The following is an 18027-nucleotide window of genomic DNA, read 5'->3' on the forward strand; positions in this document are numbered from 1 at the left end:
ATGCAACTTGCAGTCCGTGGAATAGCTCTCTCCTTTCTTGTGACCCCCAAACGCTCAGATGATTATTTCACTCCTGTGATTTCAGTTGCCTGGAGAACTCAGGATGAAGCCATGTCAGGAAAAATCTGCATGTACCCCCACTACATGGGCACCTGCAAAGACAATCTGCTCTGTCAACAGTGCATGAAGCATCTCCCAAGTGAGACCCAGTGCTGGCACTGGAGACCCAACAGGAAGTAGGCAGGTCTCTGTCCCCAAGCAGTTTAGAATGCAGGGGAGGAAACCTGCCTGAAAACAAAGCAGGGAAGTGAGGCTCTGCAGTGTGAGGGGTGCTTGGCTGACTCCTGAAACAGCAGGGGGTGAATACCCAGACTGGGGGGGGGGCGGCGTGCACCCGCCATGCCAAGGCAGTGGTGTGGACACAGAGGCACTGGAGCATTTGGGAACCTCTGGTATCCCTGGCAGCTCCGTTTGGCTGAAGCAGAGAGAACGGGCATAGCCAGAGAGTGAAGCCCAGGGAGCCAGGGAGCAGCTAATCCTGAGGGCCCCACATGCTATGCTAAGCAGTTTGGAGTTTTCCAAAGATTGTTCCATATGCTCAAGCTGAGAGGCTAGGAAAGAATACACACTTTGTGACATCGTGTAACAGACTCCAAGGAATTTTGAAAGGTCATTTATTCTAGGCTAGCCTAGCATAACCCGTTTAAGGAGTCCCATCTACCCCCATGATACAGGCCAGGCATGGCTTAAGAGACAATCCATCACACATGCCTTTCTTACTGAGATAGCAAACGGCTGAACCCTTTTTTTACCTAAGGTCAATTTCTTATAAACTGTCCTCCTGACTTCAAACATAGTTTCTTATACTACCACTGAGAAGCCCCTTACTTTCTCATCTTCAGGAGTATTCCTCTTCAACCAAACAGGGCCTCATTTTCTCCTGATTTTGGCTCTTAAGGTCAATCTATTGCTCCTCCTTAGTCTAACTAATCCCTGGAACTACCTTTCCATGCAGTTCACCTTCATTCAGTACTCTCCCCTAGAGAGAGAGAGAGAACGAGAAAGAGAGAGAGACAGACAGATGCAGGAACTAATTTTATTTCCCTTACTTAAAAGAAAACTCCGTACCAAAATCATGTGATCTGTCTAATATAAAATAATATTGTAAAATGAGCTGACACAGCTTTTTTCGTCATTCATTTCTATATCTAAAAACCTATACTTTTTATTCTAAATAACCAAGATTCCTTCTGCAATAATTCCAGGACCATTTTTTCACCCATTGATTAGCTTGCCTCTATCCTCTGTATATGAAGCTCTTTATCTACAGATACTATTCATAAGCTACCCCGATACAACAGAGGTAGACAAAACCTAACCCAAGATGACATATAGGAAAAGTTTATAGGAATTCTCCTAACACAAGCCTTCTGGAGATGCTCCGCAGTTTAAATAAGATGACAAACACAATTATAAAGTTAGGTTATAAAGTTTGTGGTGTTCCCTCCCAGAGCTCACTATTGTCTCCATGAAGGGTCTCTGCTCAAACACCATCTCACCAGAACGCCCTTCCTGACCAGTCTAAAACAGCAACCCACACGTCCCAGCAACACTCCCCGTTCTCCATCCTCTCTCCCAACATTGTATTTCATCATAGCATTTATCACTCCCTGACATTATGTCATATAGAATGCTTCTTACAGTCTATTTTGTTCATATAAATTTGGCAGACGTTTCTCTTCACATTATACTTTAGTCTTATTGTGGTAAATAAAATACATGCACCATAAAATTTACTCTCTTAACCATTTCTAAGTATACAGTCTGTAGCGTTAAGTACATTCATACCGTTGTGCATTCCATCCCCAGAACTTTTTCATCTTTCAAAATTGAAACTCCGTACCTGTTAAACAACAACTCCTTATTTCCCCATTTCAGCAACCCTTGGCAACCACCACTTTCTTTCGCTGGGAATCTGACTACTCCGGGTATCTCATACGAGTGAAATCACACAGCATTTGTTTTATGCGACTGGCTCATTTTACTCAACATAATAGCCTCACGGTTCATCCATGTTATACTGCCACATTATATATTTTTCAATGTTGCAGGGTCAAGGACTTTGTCTGTTTTGTTCATTGCTACATTCCAAATGCCTAAACCAATCACTGGACATAGTAGGTGCTCAATAAATATACAGTAAATGAATTCGTGTTCCTAATACCAGCCTTTTATGGGTGCTCCACGGCTTCAATAAAATAAAAAAGGAAATGCTTTACACTATGACATTGATTCAGTATTAGAAAATAAAATAATTTGAAAAGATTATATTTGGTAGTAGTTTCATTGACAACTTCTTAAGCATTCTAAATTGCCAAATGAAAGGGAACCATTTTCTTTTCATATTGTATTGGATCATCTTTAAAAAAACACACACACCATAAAACCTATACCATGAATTAAGAGGGAAATACAGAGCACCAGTTACTCAAAGAGCGACACATTGGCATTGCATTGGGTTTTGTGCTGGATAAACATCAAGGAATCCAAACAATAACAACACCTATACCATGAATTAAGGGGAAAATACAGAGCACCAGTTACTCAGTGACACACTGGCATTGCATTGGGTTTTGTGCTGGATAAACATCAAGGAATCCAAACAATAACAATTGGCAGAGGACGAAAGATTCAGTGTCTGAACTAAGTTGCCAGAAAAAAAATCTCAATGCTTCTCCCTCCGTGAGCAGTTATGTTGGTTTATTTTTATGCCTCATTGAGAGAATTTTCTTCCTTCCTTATGAAGAGAACCTACATAATGAGTGTAACAACATGGCCTGCTGCCATTCCTCATCAAAACACTGTAGGATTAAGTTGGTTTTGTGAGATACATGGGGAGGTTCCTAGTGCAGAGCAGAAAAACCAACCGCAGAACAGTTGAAATGAGCGAGAGGCTGTCACCGTTACTTGAGCTACTCGGCTTATTTAGACTATTAAAACACTAGCTGCCTTTCCTAAAAACTTCCCTTTCCTTTTTTTCGAAATGTCAAATACCACTGTCCATTTTCCAAAAAACTTTAGTTAAGGTCTGAAAGAGTGAAGTCCTAATTCCTAAGCTTGAAATTCAAGGCACTCCACAGCTTTGTCCCAATCTACCTTCCCAAGCTTGTCATCTATTATTACCTTTCATGCGTTCTACATTTAAGGGAAACTACACCGAATTCCCAGAAACCACCTGTATCTTTTTGCCTGATCCTGGTGGGCAAATTCTTTCTTCCCAAATCAACTTTACTTCTCCCTTCCCTCTAGTAGTTCCCATTCATCTTCATGTTAGAACTTACCAATGCTTCAAGTTGCACTGCGCCTATCAATCTACAATTAGGCAACATGTGTTTATTTACTCAGCTCCCACTATGAGCCAACCTGTTTAGCAGCTGGGGGCAGCAGTGAACTAAACAGAAAAGTTGCGTGCCACAGCCTCTCTAACACTTGTTGTTATTTGTCTTGTTGAGGACAGCCTTTCTAACAGGTGTGAGGTGATATCTCATTGTAGTTTTGCTTTGCATTTCTTTAATAGCTAGGGAAATTGAGCAGGTTTTCAAAACTGAAAGCAGCAAACAAACAACACAAACAAACAAAGAAACAAAACTCATAGACACAGACAACAGTTTTGTAGTTACCAGAAAGTCAGGGAAGAGAGTGACAGAAGAAGGAAAAGGGGTTCAAATATACGATGATGGAAGAACTGACTCTGGGTGGTGAATACACAATGTAATATATAGATAATGTATTATAGAAATGTACACTTGAAACCTATATAATTTTACTAACCAATGTCACCACCCCTCAAGAAATTAAATAATAAATAAATAAATAAATAAGTGGGGGAGGAGTTGCATGCCATCTCTTTTCGCTCAAAGCATTCCCCATCAGCTAGAAGTGGTATCACCCTCCTCTGGGCTCCTGCTGAGAGACTTCTACCTTGAATTAAAGTTCTTTACATGTATTCCTCATCTCCTCCTTAAAACATAAGGTCTTAGAGGGCAGCTGTATGATTTCACTTGTCGTGGAAAAGCTAATACAGTGTTTCATACATAATCACTTAATATATGGTCATAAGAGGCAGCATGGGAGGGCAGGAGGTATTTGGACTCTGGGGTTTAAAAAAAAAAAAAAAAACCTGACTCAAATCACCTTTAATCAAACTACAAAAGCCTGGGTACTCACATCTACAAAATACGATACTACCAGTTATCTCTCTCAAGGGAAGTCAGCATCAAATGAAGTAACGTATGGGAATACAGTTTTTAAACTAGCAAGCGCTTTTCATAATTATTCAATTGGTGCTAATGCAATGTGAGTCCCCTGTAACCTCTCAGAGAAAGAGAAAGAATCATATGAACCAAATGTGTCATTTTAACAATCATGATTACTTTTCAATGTCTCTACGAGTAAGTCATGCCAAGGGACAGTATTATTTTATTTGAAATATTCTAGCTGTGACAACATGAACTCCTATGGTCTTTTTATTGGAGGAACTTACGACTCCATAAACAACTTAAAAATACCAGAAGGTCATCTTCATTATATCCCTATGGAATGGAAAGAATCCATTAAAGCAACAACAGTTAACCTGCTGGCCCAACCCAACTGGAGATATGTTTCCATTTTTTAAAATTCAAAGGCTGCGAGAGCAAGGAGACAAGCCTCAGTGTCACAAAAACAGTTATAATTAAAAGTCTGCTTTACGTTATAATTAAAAGTATGCCACTTAATGTAAATGTTCTGTTATATCATACCAAAAGCATGTTCATAAAAGTGAGTTTATTCTAGAATCTCAGAGTACTTCCCTTGGATGATATCATCCTCACTCATGCCTCACTTTTAGATTCACATTAAGTTATACTTAAGATTTCTCCCACTGAATACTCAGTGACAGAGACTGAATGCTTAACAGTCATGAAGAATGCACCTGCCTCTCACATCTGAACAGCCCAGACTCACCATCACCCCAGACCAGAAAGACCACTATACAAAAAGCACAAGAGCAAGAAGAGACTAATGTCACCTCTGTGCCTGCTACAGAACCACCCTCTGTATACCTATTGTTATCTGCACTGTGTGGGAGAGTGCCCTGGGCCCAGGAAGAGATACAGCCAGAACATGCCCGATGGCCATGATGAAGTCAACACCTGAACCCGGGGCTGTGGGTCTCTCAGTTGCTTATTCTCTGTTGTACCACCTATCCTTCCCACAAAATCCAGCTCTCCATGAGGTCCTCCAACTTGTCTCTCCGCCACATGACAGTCAGACCCCAGGGAGTTAAGTAAACAAGGCACATAAGGAGACCAAAGCTCCTGTCCTAGCTCCTGTCCTTTGCTGTGCAAAGAAGGCAAACTCATTCAGGCCGCTATGCCGAAGTTTCCTTATCGAAAATACAGTGACAATAATCTTTGTTCCACTTCAAAAATTAAATCAAACAAACAAACAAACAAAAACACATAAAGACCTGTAAATTACCAGGCAAATACTCAAAATTAATTCTGTTATTCTATCACAATGGATTATTTAATTAAGGTGCTTTGCCTAAGAAATCCACATGGTTTTCCCTATATTATTTTGACTCCTTGGAACAGAGTCAGCAAACGATGGCACTCAAATCAAATTTGGCCCATGGGCTGTTTTGCAACATAGTCACGCCCATTCTCATACATACTGTCGACGGCTGCTTTCATAACAAGGACAGAGCTGAACAGTGGGACACAAACTGTATGGCCTGCAAAGTCTAAAATACTTACTATCTGGCCCTTTACAGAAAAATTTTGCCAGGCCCCCACCCCTATAGTGACCAAAGAGAGTAGCTAACAAGTTATCAGAGGCCAAAGAGGAGATCTAACAAGTTACAATAAATCTTGGAGTTTCCGCAAACTGTACTATTTCCATACACATAACTTATATGTCAGAAGATTTAACATATTATAAACAAATATATATAGAGAAAAGCAATTAGAAAACCACTTGTTGTAAGTAATAAAGTTATATTAAACCAGTTAAGTCCACAAAGATATCTTGTATGTCTAAAAACAAATTTCTAAAATTTTCTGTTTTTCTGGAGAATCATAATCTATTAGTTTTACAAAATTACCATTCTTTAAAAAAAATTAAATCATGTCCCTCAGATTATCCAGCATTTGAATTTAAATGGAAAGAGAAGATAGAAATAACTCAAGATGCAAATGAAACATTTCCCGTAATTGCCAACGTGAAACTGTTCATTACTAGGCCCTCTCTCTGTTTTTTAATTAAACTACTCTGCCACTTGGCAGAGTTGAGTAATGGTTTTAAAATATTTTTGTAAATAATTTTTCTGCATTTTGAACAGGCTCCGTGTATTCTGTTTCTAAACATCTGCTTAAATGCCAGAGAGGAAAGTGTTTAGCGTGTTTTAACAAGCAGACTTCCTCTGTTTCTCAAAGTCTTTAAATATTTAGTTTCAAAATGAATACACTATAAGCCAAAAATTTACCACCCATCCGATTACTCTGTCATTCCTACTGTAAGGATTTATGAAAAATGCAAGACGGGGGGAGCAGACATTGTTGGTGACGATGGAGGAGGGAAAGCAATGAGAGTAAGGAAAACCATCAAGAAAAGTAAAAGTGAGGAAAGCCATTAAGCCTGTAATAACCTGTTGGGAATTGTCTTTTCCCTTCCCTTCCTTGTTCATAACCTTCCAAAAAAGCCAAATTATAATATTACTTATTACTCATAAGAAGTCGTAAGATTTTGGAGATGGACTAAATTTTAGAGGTCATGAAATAGAAGCCATTTATTTTATGGATGAGAAAAGCTGAGGTTCAGAAATGTGAATTGTCACGCCCTGTGGATTAGCTAGTAGTTAGTGGCAGGACCAGGACCAGAATCCAGTTTCCTCATCATCAGTGCAACACACTTTCCCATTAGACTCGGCACCCTGCCCTGCTAAGCATAATGTGCCATTTGGCACCTACTAGCTAAATTCTTTTAAAAATATGCCCAAAGTACCCCTATCATAGCCAGGAAATCCACAATACCCTTTTAAACAGTATCTATGAACGCGTGTTTTTTCCAAGTACAGACTACCAAGAATACTGATTCAACCTCGTAAGGATTAGAAGTCACAATAAAGCAGAACAATCGAAGAGCTAATAAGGACTTCAAGCTGCCTTCTTGTATTTTGTCTTGATGAAAATCAGTTTGAAATAGACACCCGCTTCTCTTAAACCCCAGACATACACTCCCAAGACTAAACAGCAATATTCCATAAAAAGACCAGATCTAGCCAGTGTTATTATCTGTCTGACATTTGGGTTATTCTTGTGAGTAACTCATAAAGTAACGTGGGTGTCTGTGATTATTTGAGTACACATGGCAAACCATAATTGGTCAAAAAATAATAAAAGACATTTTTCCGTGACAAAAATACTGTATTGAATGACAACATGGCAGCGTGACAGCACTCAGTGGACCACAATACTTTCTCCATATACAAAAAAGTAAAAAAGAAACAAAAATTCTTTTTTGAAAAGAAAAGAAGCCTTTTTTGCAGTTGGTGGCTAGCACAGTTCATATTTAAATTATTGATGAAATATTAAAAGGTTTTGAGTGCTGACAGTAATCTACTAGCACAATCTTTCCCCAAATCCATGTCATATATCAATTTTTAATTCAGTCTTTTGATACAGAGCAGAAACATGGATAAAGATGCAAGTCTGTGACCCTTTCTGTAACCAAAATATAGATTTTGACAATTTTTAGAATTTCTTTAGAACACAGCTATTGAAGTAAAAATTTAAATGTAATCACCAACATCCAAATTTTACAACGTGAGTCAAATCTATCACACATACTACGTATCACTGAGAAGATAAAAATGTGAAGTTGATCAATGTAAGTTGTGGTTTAGGGTCTTATTCTAAAATCATTCCCTTCCGTCAACTGCTATCTCCCCATCACCACACAGCTGCATAAATGATAAGCAATAAAGGGTAATATCCTAGTTGCCATTTCTCTTAAGAAACCAATAATCAGGGTAAGAATTATTCCAAAAGTAATTTAAAAAGATCTTCTGAAAAAAGAATATTTGTACTCATCAACAGAAACCCATTCAAGCAGAGCACCCGTGTGAATGGGGGGGGGGGGGGTATCTAAATGCCACAATCTCATAAAACTATTTGGTAAGGACAGTTAGGGACCGTGGAGGAACTCACCCACTCGGAAGTTCGTGGCCGTCAGGGTGTCGGCAGCATGACCATTCTCACTAATGAGAGTGGTGGTGTTCCCCTTCTCACAGCTGTTCTGACAGCTGCCCTTGGTGCAGGTCACTTTACAGATGCTCGGAGTAAAGACCACCTTGATGCGGCCAGTGTGGTTACTCACTAGGAGCGGAGGCAGGGAGAAAAAGAACAACAAACACATCAGCTTAGTATCCATGAAATTGCCTTAGAAAGTTAAAAAAAAAAGGGGGGGGGAAGACAGGAAAGGAGCGAGAGGGGGAAAGAGAGAGCCCACAACCCGACAGGTTTAAGGAAAGAGGGAAGCCTTTAGTGCTTGCTGCTCTGTATCCAGTGGTGTCTCTGAAACAGGAGTAGGAAGCTTAGCAAACAGAACTCTGGGATGCACTCCAAAACCACATTTGAAGTCGAGTCACTGGAGTGGGATTACTAACCACAATGCTGCACTTTATTCACGGCAGACAAAGAGCAGTACCGAGGGCACGACAGATGAAAGAGCCAACCCTGACAGGCAGATGTAATGCAAAGAGGTTGGCTATGCACCTAGCGGTGAATAAACTCTTGTGTCCTCGCCTTGCATACTTTCCCTGTTTCTCCACTTATGAAGTCACTATTTGCAGCCCGACCCCTGGAAATGTTTTAGGCATGCGGCATGTCTGAAAACATCTGTCTCAAATCTCCTGGCACTCTCAGCTGAAGTGATCAAATCCTGTGACGCAGCCGCAGGAGCCCATTTCTTTTTCACAACTCTAGGGCATTATTTCTCCACGTAAATGTATACAACATATATTCTGTTCTACTGTGAATAGGGTCCGTCTAAGAAAACGTGAGGCCAGGTCACAGGGATAAATGGTTGCCTCCACTCAAATTCCATCCTGGAGCTCTCAGCGCTGCCATATTCACTGGCCACCTACGGCAGGTATTTCTTTCATTGCTGTGGCCCTCTCTTAACCAAATGCTGTAACGTGACTGCATAGCAGAAGCAGCACCGTATCACAAAATGGGCACACGTCTAACTGTCGGATTCTGGGTTGTAATTCTGGCTCAACCATGGTGTGACTTTGGACATGTCATTTCCCCTTTTCTCTAAAATATGAGGGAACTGGAACTGGTATTCCTAGCCAGTTCAAACTTTCACGACTCTATCAGGGGTCAGCGAACTATGGCCCCAGCATCAAATCTGACCCACTAACTGCTTATAAATAAAGTGTGATTTGAATACAGCCAGGCTTGTCTATTTACATACTATTTATGGCTGCCTTTGTGTGCTATAAAAGCAAAAGAGAATATATGGCCTCACCCAGAATTGCTGTTCCCAGCTAAGTCCCAATATATACTCTCAAGCAAAGCATACTACAAAAACCCTATTTTGATTTCTACATCTGTGATCTTCCCCCAGCCAGGTCGTTCGTTCCTCTTTCCATAGCCTAGGCAGAAAGCAAAGAAGGTAGCAGCAGATGGTTTGTCTTTGAGGCTTTTTAAGGCTGGTAGAAAGCAGTGCCCTTCCTTTTGCCACTGGGTTACTGCAGTGGCCGACGGGGAGACTGGCTCCAGGCCAGCCTTTTCTCTGCCATCTCCTGCCTGCCAAAAGCAATTCTCCCCCCTGATACTGCTTTGATTTGACCAGGATATCTACAGAAAACCATCCAAGGCCTCCATAGGCCCGCAACAATATTAACTGTGGTCCAAATCTGAGCTTGGAAACGAAACCTTAACCAAATAAACCATTAGAATGTCAAGGCTGGAATGGGACCTTAAAGGTCTTCTGACACAACCTTTAAAGATTTCTAGTCACAGGGAGCTCATTAGCTACTAAGATAACACGTTCTAGTTATGGGCAGTTCCTAACAAGTGCTCTTCCTTCAGGATCTGAAGATACCCTCACAGTCAGCTGCACCCCTTAATCCTAATTCAGCTCCCCATGGTCTCACAATGTAATGCCTCTTCCACAGGACAGCCTTTCAACTGCTCAAAGAGAACTGCCACATAAACAAAGAAAGCTGACTTTAAATAGGACTTGAAGAGATAGGCTTGGGTTGGCCCTCTCACTTCACAGAAGAAAACAATTCCTCTGGAGAAATACCCTCCCAGTGTTTCAAATGTTTTTCTAAGACCATTTCTCATTCACCATTGGCTCTAACACAGGAGATCAGGACACTCAATCTGAAGTAGGGAGATATCCTAGTGGCCAACCAGACCTTCCAGCATCTTATAAAACAACATCCACAAACTTTTTCCATAAAGGGCCAAACAGTGAATATTTTAGGACTTTAGGCTTAAAGGACTCTGTTGCAACTATTCAACTCTGTTATGGCAGCAGGAAAGCAGCCTATCAAAAATAAGATGTAAATGAATAGATATCACTGTGTTCCAATAAAACTTTACTTAAAGAAATAGTTTGCCAACCACTGCTTTAAATGCTTATATGGCATTCAAACTTTTTCTAAGACTGTATTTCAGAAATTTTAAAAAGTACAATAGAATTCTCATTCCATAATCAGACAAAATTCCCCAGTTTGATTTTTTTTTACAGTAGCACAAAAAAATTCAGCCTACATTCTAAGTTGTCAAACCATGCTTACAAATATCTTGAGATTACCTTGTATACGAATAAGTGTGTGAAGCCCGAGAAAAAAAAAGAGACAACATCGCCCCACTTCAAAAGAACATAAATGTATATTTTTTCTGGCTCTTGGTACAATAATGAAATTAGAAATGGTGTGCCAACTGTTTTGTCTTCTCTGGCATTAACTCATATCACCAGCAGCTGCCATACAGAGGCTCATACTGTTGCCTAAATTATGCTCATTTAGGCGAATTGAGACATCCAAAAAAAGCAAGCACTTAATCATTATTCCCATTTCACCTCCCAGCTACAGTAGTCACTTTATAGGCACTTGAGAATCTCCGGATCTATTGTTTTAAAAACATTATATTTCTTTGCCAAAAAAAAAAATTTTTTTTTTGGCTTAGAATCATCTGGATTTTCAAAAAGGCAGAGACAGTTTCATAGGACTTAATTCTGATGTTTACAATGTTCACATCTTCTTGGAAGCATAAGATACATTTCATTTCGTATTTCCCCTGGTGTGTTACAAGAATTCTGGTACAATCTAATTCTAAAACAGACACATGCATTCTCAGCGGGTCCTCTTGTGTCTTCACGGAGCATTTATTTCTTCATTATAAACTAGCATTAGTTTCCCACGTCAATCTCCAAATCATTACTGAAATATCGCAACTGTCTGACACTAGATTATCACTCACAGCTCTAACAGGATCTCCACAAACATTAAATGGATCAGAAAATACACTCTCCTGCCCCCACTCCTTTAAAATCATTTCCACATACGTGTATCTGGGGTATCGTGTAAAGAGGTTAAGTTTTAATGTACTCCAAACTAAGGTACACTGCTCTGAGATTCCAATTCTCACATGTGACAAGCTGAAGACAATACCACTCATCTCTCTAGAGTTCGGTGGGAATTTAGTAATAGTGGCCTTGACTACAGAGGCCATTTGGTCTTTAAAGAGGCATCTTCCTCAAATACCATGAATAAATTAATACTCAAGGACCCCTGGTGCCTCCCATAGAGTAGGTTCCAAATAAATGAGGACTAAATGAAGTGACCCAAAAGATGACTGTACAACCCCCCAGAGACTGGGGACTCACCAGATACTCGAGTCACCGTGGTCAAGGCCTTGCTTCACCTGTGGGGAAGGAAACTGAAGGCCACGGTCAAATCAGTGGTAGATCGTCCCTAGTGGCACCTATTGGCTGATTAAGAATTACAATCTGGGAAGCAAAAGTCAGGCCAGTCAGGAATTAATTGGAAAGTGTTGGCACAGCTTTCAACATGCTTGGTCCCTCTGATGAAACAATGTAAGTTTTAGATCCCTGTAGGTGAATCAGTCCCAGAATTCTTAAGCAAGCACTTTCAAACCTAGGGTTTTAGAGGCTTGGCTAGAAACACAGATTGCCTGGGGCCATGCAGCACCTCCTCTGGGCCTCCTAGTCAGTCAGTCAGTCAAGACACTCAAGAGTCAACATCCTGTCTGCAGCTTCTGCCAGACCCTGTGTGAATTTATACCTCCAAAAAGAGATCCTGGCACATGGTTTAAAACAAACCACAGATATTCGGGTGAATGGCAATGGGAATGGAAGCAAAGCTGATACCCTCTCCATATAAAAAGCTTTCATTTCTGCTCCCCCAATCATTGATGACAGAGAGAAATTCAAAAATGTGAAAATGGTTCTTGACAAATGGACTTCAGTCTAGAAAAGAGCACAGCTGCCATCTTTTAGTCATTAGACTAGGATGTGACCAACAGCAAAGGCAGCCAAAGAAATAAACATAACAAGTTCAAGACTCACATCAGATGTCATGAACACACACAGTCTCCCCTGCATTCACTCAGAATGCTCCGACAGCACCTCAGCACGCATCCAACTTAAACAGCAGGGACCCACTAGCAGAGGCCATAGCCTCTGGGAAGGAGAAGCAACCTCTCTGTGGTTAAAAGCCATCACCCTGCCCATTAACTGAGGCCTGCTTAAGGAGACCTGGGAACTGATTCAGTACCCAGGTCACCTGCGATAGAAACTGAGCAAATTGCTCATTCTTCCACTTGCAATCCATTGCTTGCCCGAAGGCCAAGAATTCTTTGAAGGACAAATCATAAAAGTACTAAATAATGCTTAGAATAACAAGACTTGATTGTTCAGCTCTCCAGGCTTGTGTAACTCCTCCTGGACTATTAAAATAATGCCCATAGAATACTCTGTGTTCCTAGAGAATGGTGCTATGTAAACAGAAATTGATATCAAACTTGTTACTTCATCAGATTGCTCCAGTCCTGGAAAACCCTCCAAAAGGGAAACTCAGATGAGATTTCTAGTTCTGATGTGGGCACTTCCTCAGATAAGAATCTAGAGTTACATTCCAGTACTGTCTCTTGAGTTTTTCCAGGCAGAAGTAACTAAATGAAGAGGTAGGGAGATAAATAGTTGCTATACCAGTGATATTAATTAAAAATCTGAGCTTCCTCCTCCGTTCAGTCTTCCCTTAATATTCACTGAAGGAAACTATGCCAGTTACTCATCTCTCTCTTACACATACATATATGATTTCCTTCTAGTTTTACACATATAAGGAGACAGACCGACAGACGGGAAAAAAAAAAGAGTATGTTAAATCATTTACTACAAGACTAAATTTTGGGGAATAGTCTGAGTTTCTGAAAGAATTCCTTATTGCTTATCAAAGAGCAGGTATCAAGTATATACCATGCTTAAAAATGTAAAATATAGTTCCCAAAATACCTATTTAGGCAGAAATGCAGACACTACCTAGTCACACAGTCTCGAGTATGACCTTGCTTATTGTTTCCCTGAGAAAATAAAAGCTCTAAAAACCCAGGCCTACCAACTGACCTGAATCTGGAGCTGTCCTGCCTTCCTCCTCAAGGAGGTGGTCCTATCTACAGCCAACCCCTCCACTGAAACAATGGATCCCCTTCCTCTCTTGCCTACTCAATGACTTCCTTCTCTATTCATTCCCATTAGTGTGCAAACATGCTGTACTATTTACCATCTTTCAAGAATACCCCTCCTCTCGTCCCCACAACTCTCTACTCCTCCTCAAAGGAGCTGCTTTACTGGCTGTCTCCACTACCTCCCCTCCCATTCTCTCTTGAACCTGCCGCAATCAAGCTTTCCCTGTCAACACTTCACCAAAGCTGCCCATTTGAAGGTCACCAGTGGCCTCCATGCTGCCAAATCCAATGGCAAATTCTCTGACTATCACTTACTCAAACTTTCAAGCTATTGGACAGTAGAACACTGCTTCACAAAATACACTTTCTTCACTTAGCTTTTGGGCACCCTACTCTCTCATGCCTTTCTCTCCTACCTTGATGGCCACTTATGATCCCATCCAGGGAGGGCCCCAGAGCTCAGTCTATATAGCCTTCTCTTTTCTATACTAATTTCCCAGATGATGATATTCTGTCCTATTTCCTGGATTTAAATACCATATATATATATATATAGACTTCTGTATAAAATGTTTCACTCTAGCCTGGATCACCTCTTCCTTGTATATGTGTGTGTGCATATGGGTACTGAAGAGTGTGTGTGTGTGTGTGTGTGTGTGTGTGTGTGTGTGTGAGTGTGTTTCTAAGAACCCAACTATCCAACTGCTTATGGAACTTTGCTCGGGAGATGTCTAATGGACATCTCACTCAAAACGTATTCAAAATTAAGCTTTGATTCCTCCCTGTATCCAAATCCAAACCTGCTCTTCTTCATGTCTTGCCCCATTTCAGAAAATGGCAAGTCTATTCTTCAGCTTTTGTCATCTGAGGCTCAATACAACAGCAAATCCTGTAACCTCTACTTTCAGAAGATGACAGTTTCTCACCACCTCCATGGCAAACACTCCGGTACAACGCACCACCACCTTTTGTCTGGATTATTTTGACAGTCTCCTAGCTGGACTTGCTGCTTCCACCTTGCCCTCCTGTACAATTCATTCCCCACACAGCATTAGGCACATCCTTTCTTAATGTATGTCAGTCAGATGAGGGTGCTCCTCCCTTCGGTCACTTCCCATCTTAATCAGAACACAAGCCAATGGCCTATAGGGCACTCCACAGCTGTGACTTCCCTGACCTCATCTCCTCTACTTCTCCCCATCCCACTCACTTCCTTGCTATTCCTTAAATACTTGGCACACTCCCATCTCGGGCCTTTGTACTTGCTGTTCCTTCTGCCGAGAACACTCTTCCCCAGATACGCACAGATTCTTTTCTCACCTCCTTCAAGATTTCTCCAGAATGTCACATTATCAGGAGGCTTTTTCTGACTACCTTACAAAACTGCAACACCTCCACATATTATCTATCCCCCATACCCTGCTCTGTATTTCCTATTTACTACATAAAAACAATTTACATGTTTACTGTTTGATTATTGTCATGAGAATACGAACTCCATGAGGGCAGGAATGTGTCTGGTCACTACGACATACCCAACATGTGTCTCAAAGTAAGTGCTCAAGAAATTATAATTGAATGAATAAACTTCACTGACAGGAAGCTAAATAACAAACAATATTTACGATGGGGTAATTGTTAGTAGTGTTAAAAGAAACAAGGAACACTTTAGCCCCAAACTATACTTGTTACATGCTATATTTGTCAGAGAGAAATGTTTTGGCCGTAAAAGTTTCAAATCAAGGGAAACCACAGTTGTTAGGAAATCCTGCAATCATTACAAAACATGTTTCTCCCAAAATCATTAAAACATCACCCAAAAATGGCCAACGATATGAAAAACTAAAAATTTTCAAGTAAACATGCCAATGAGAGAATAACTGAATAAATAACAGGAAATAGATATTTCTCAAACACTTTTTCGAAAGCAAAACCATTATTTGCTCCCTAAATTTTACAACATATTATACAAAAAATCAAATTGACACATGATGGAAACCACCTCTAATTTTACAAATAAAATTTATGATGTGTAAGGAGTTGAGTATTTTTAACCTATTTGTGATTTACTAAGTATCCATTCCCTTTGTTAGGCAAAGAACAACTAGGAAATTAAACACACTGCTACCCAGATTCTGTGAAGTGATGTGATTTGTCACCAGGCCATAAAATCCACCAAAGAACAGAAATACATTTTGGTTCCCAGCTTGGGGAAATTGGCCAAAGGACTAAACAAAAATCCAGCAATGAAGATAGTAGATTTCAACCCAAATTTCCACTTACTTCAGGAGTCAGATCTAATTCTGTGTTTCACCCATTTAATCTTTGTTTTGCCTTGATTCAAGATTGAAGGACTAAGATTTTCACCTAGATCACATTTTCTCACCTTCTGTCTTGCCCTGTAGGCAGACACCCAGGCCCCCAGTAGGACTGTAAAAAGCACACCTTGAGACTATGCAATTGTCTTTCCTTTTTTCCCTTGGAGTCTGTCCTCCTTCAATACCATTCATCATAAGTTCTTTTCTCTAAAAATATTTTTTAAACGGTCCTATTTTTATCCCTGGAACAAAATCAAATATGTGTGAAGGTATAATATATTTTACAGCCAAAAGACTAACTTTTAACCAACAAGTAGTTTACTTACCCAGCAGGATCTGACCCAGTGTTTGGGGAAAGCAAATACAGTTGGTAATAAAAGTGGAGAACTAGCCAAACAAACCAATGGCTTTTTGGCATTTTCATTTTCGGACGTTTTCCGTAAAATATTTTTCTTTAACACCATAGACCCTGAAGGGATTCAACTCTCCAGGCGGACTTCAGTTTGCAGATGAGAAATGGCCTAGACAGTGGAGGACAGGCTCTGGACTGCAGTCTAAGGAAAGAGGTGACTGCACTTGCTGAAGGTACCAGAACTAATTAGAGGCAGCAATGGGGCACAGTCCTGGTGGGCTACAACTGCAGCAAGTGCTCCCACAGTGTTTCTTGCACCACAGCTTTAAAACAGCAACTGTGCAGTCTGGAAATCTCTCTTCTGCTCCTAATGCTGAATACCAGAGAGCCTGCTTTGCCATCCCTCCCGGCATGGACAATGGTATTTGAAATGCTGTGATCAAGAGCGAAAGAAACACATTCCCCAAGATGACAAGACTTAAGTCAGTTCAAAACTGTAAAAGAAAGTCAGGGAGGGAGAGGGAGCCCACACTATACCCATTTTCTCAATTCTGACTTGACAATGCAATCCTCAAGCCTGGATCCAGAATCCTGACAATCATGGGAACCATACTTGGGGTTAAATGAGTTTGCCCAGGGATTTTTTTTTTTATCATCCACACTCAAGATGATCGTCTTTCTAAGAGTCTGTCTCCCAAGGAAGACATACCATTTAAAAGAAGCATTTTTTTCATGTGAAACACCTCTATCTCCCTTAAGAATTTGCCAGTCTCAGCAGCAGTGCAGCATTAGATTCCACAAGATGGCCATGGGATGAGAGGCTGAAGTCCAAGGAACAAGAGGAAGACGACACTGTTGTTCCCGGGTGAACAGAACAAGTTGTAGAGAAGTAAACATGTACCTGTCTCCCATCCTAATACTCATTCAAGCTGGCTAGTTTTGCGTGGGCTGCTTACAGAAAAAGTAGGTTAGATATGCTTCACGTGACTCACACTTTCTGTCCCTTAATTTTGGAACTGTATTAGGTTTTATTTATTCCCACATTTGTTGTTTTTCCAAAGAGAAGTAAATGGAGGCATTTGTTATCTGTCTATCACTCACCATTCCCATAAATAACATCTACTTATTTGTATGTGGAGAAGCAAGTCTGACTAAAAGGATAGATATTTACTGGGCTACGTGCTTACCAAGGAACAAATTTCATGACTTATTCACAAGCTTGATTAGTAGTGACCATTTCCCATGAGAGTCCCAGGTTATCTCCACCATATACTTTTTTTTTTTTTTTTTTTTAATTTATTTATTGGGGTGACAATTGTTAATGAAATTACATAATTTCAGGTGTACAATTCCGTATTACATCATCAATAAATCCCATTGTGTGTTCACCACCCAGAGTCAGTTCTCCTTCCATCACCATATATTTGATCCCCCTTACCCTCATCTCCCTCCCCCCACCCCCCCACCATATACTTTTATAATTAGGATTCCATATAAGTCCATATAATTGCTATGACAAATGTTTTGGACAAAATCAAACTCTTTCAAAAGAAATTAGGTCCCTTTCCCATCTAGATTCAGAGGAGCC

At 40.4% G+C, this 18027-nt stretch overlaps 1 protein-coding gene across 18 annotated transcripts in view; it reads right to left on the reverse strand.

The window, feature by feature from the left end:
• The window catches only part of LTBP1 (latent transforming growth factor beta binding protein 1), a gene marked incomplete at its 5' end in the record, with an annotated part of 351236 nt that overhangs the window by 203413 nt on the left and 129796 nt on the right, over nucleotides 1-18027 (reverse strand). For 10 of the 18 annotated variants that reach the window (XM_081068156.1, XM_081068146.1, XM_081068160.1 and 7 more), the window contains one exon: nucleotides 8250-8417. In XM_081068156.1, the coding sequence (XP_080924282.1) occupies nucleotides 8250-8417 (168 nt within the window). Of the gene's footprint in view, nucleotides 1-8249; nucleotides 8696-18027 lie in introns of those variants that run through there. The other 8 variants (XM_081068154.1, XM_081068152.1, XM_081068149.1 and 5 more) reach the window with 1 other exon arrangement.

Source organism: Rhinolophus hipposideros, assembly GCF_964194185.1.
Source record: "Rhinolophus hipposideros genome assembly, chromosome: 12".
Taxonomy (NCBI): domain Eukaryota; kingdom Metazoa; phylum Chordata; class Mammalia; order Chiroptera; family Rhinolophidae; genus Rhinolophus; species Rhinolophus hipposideros.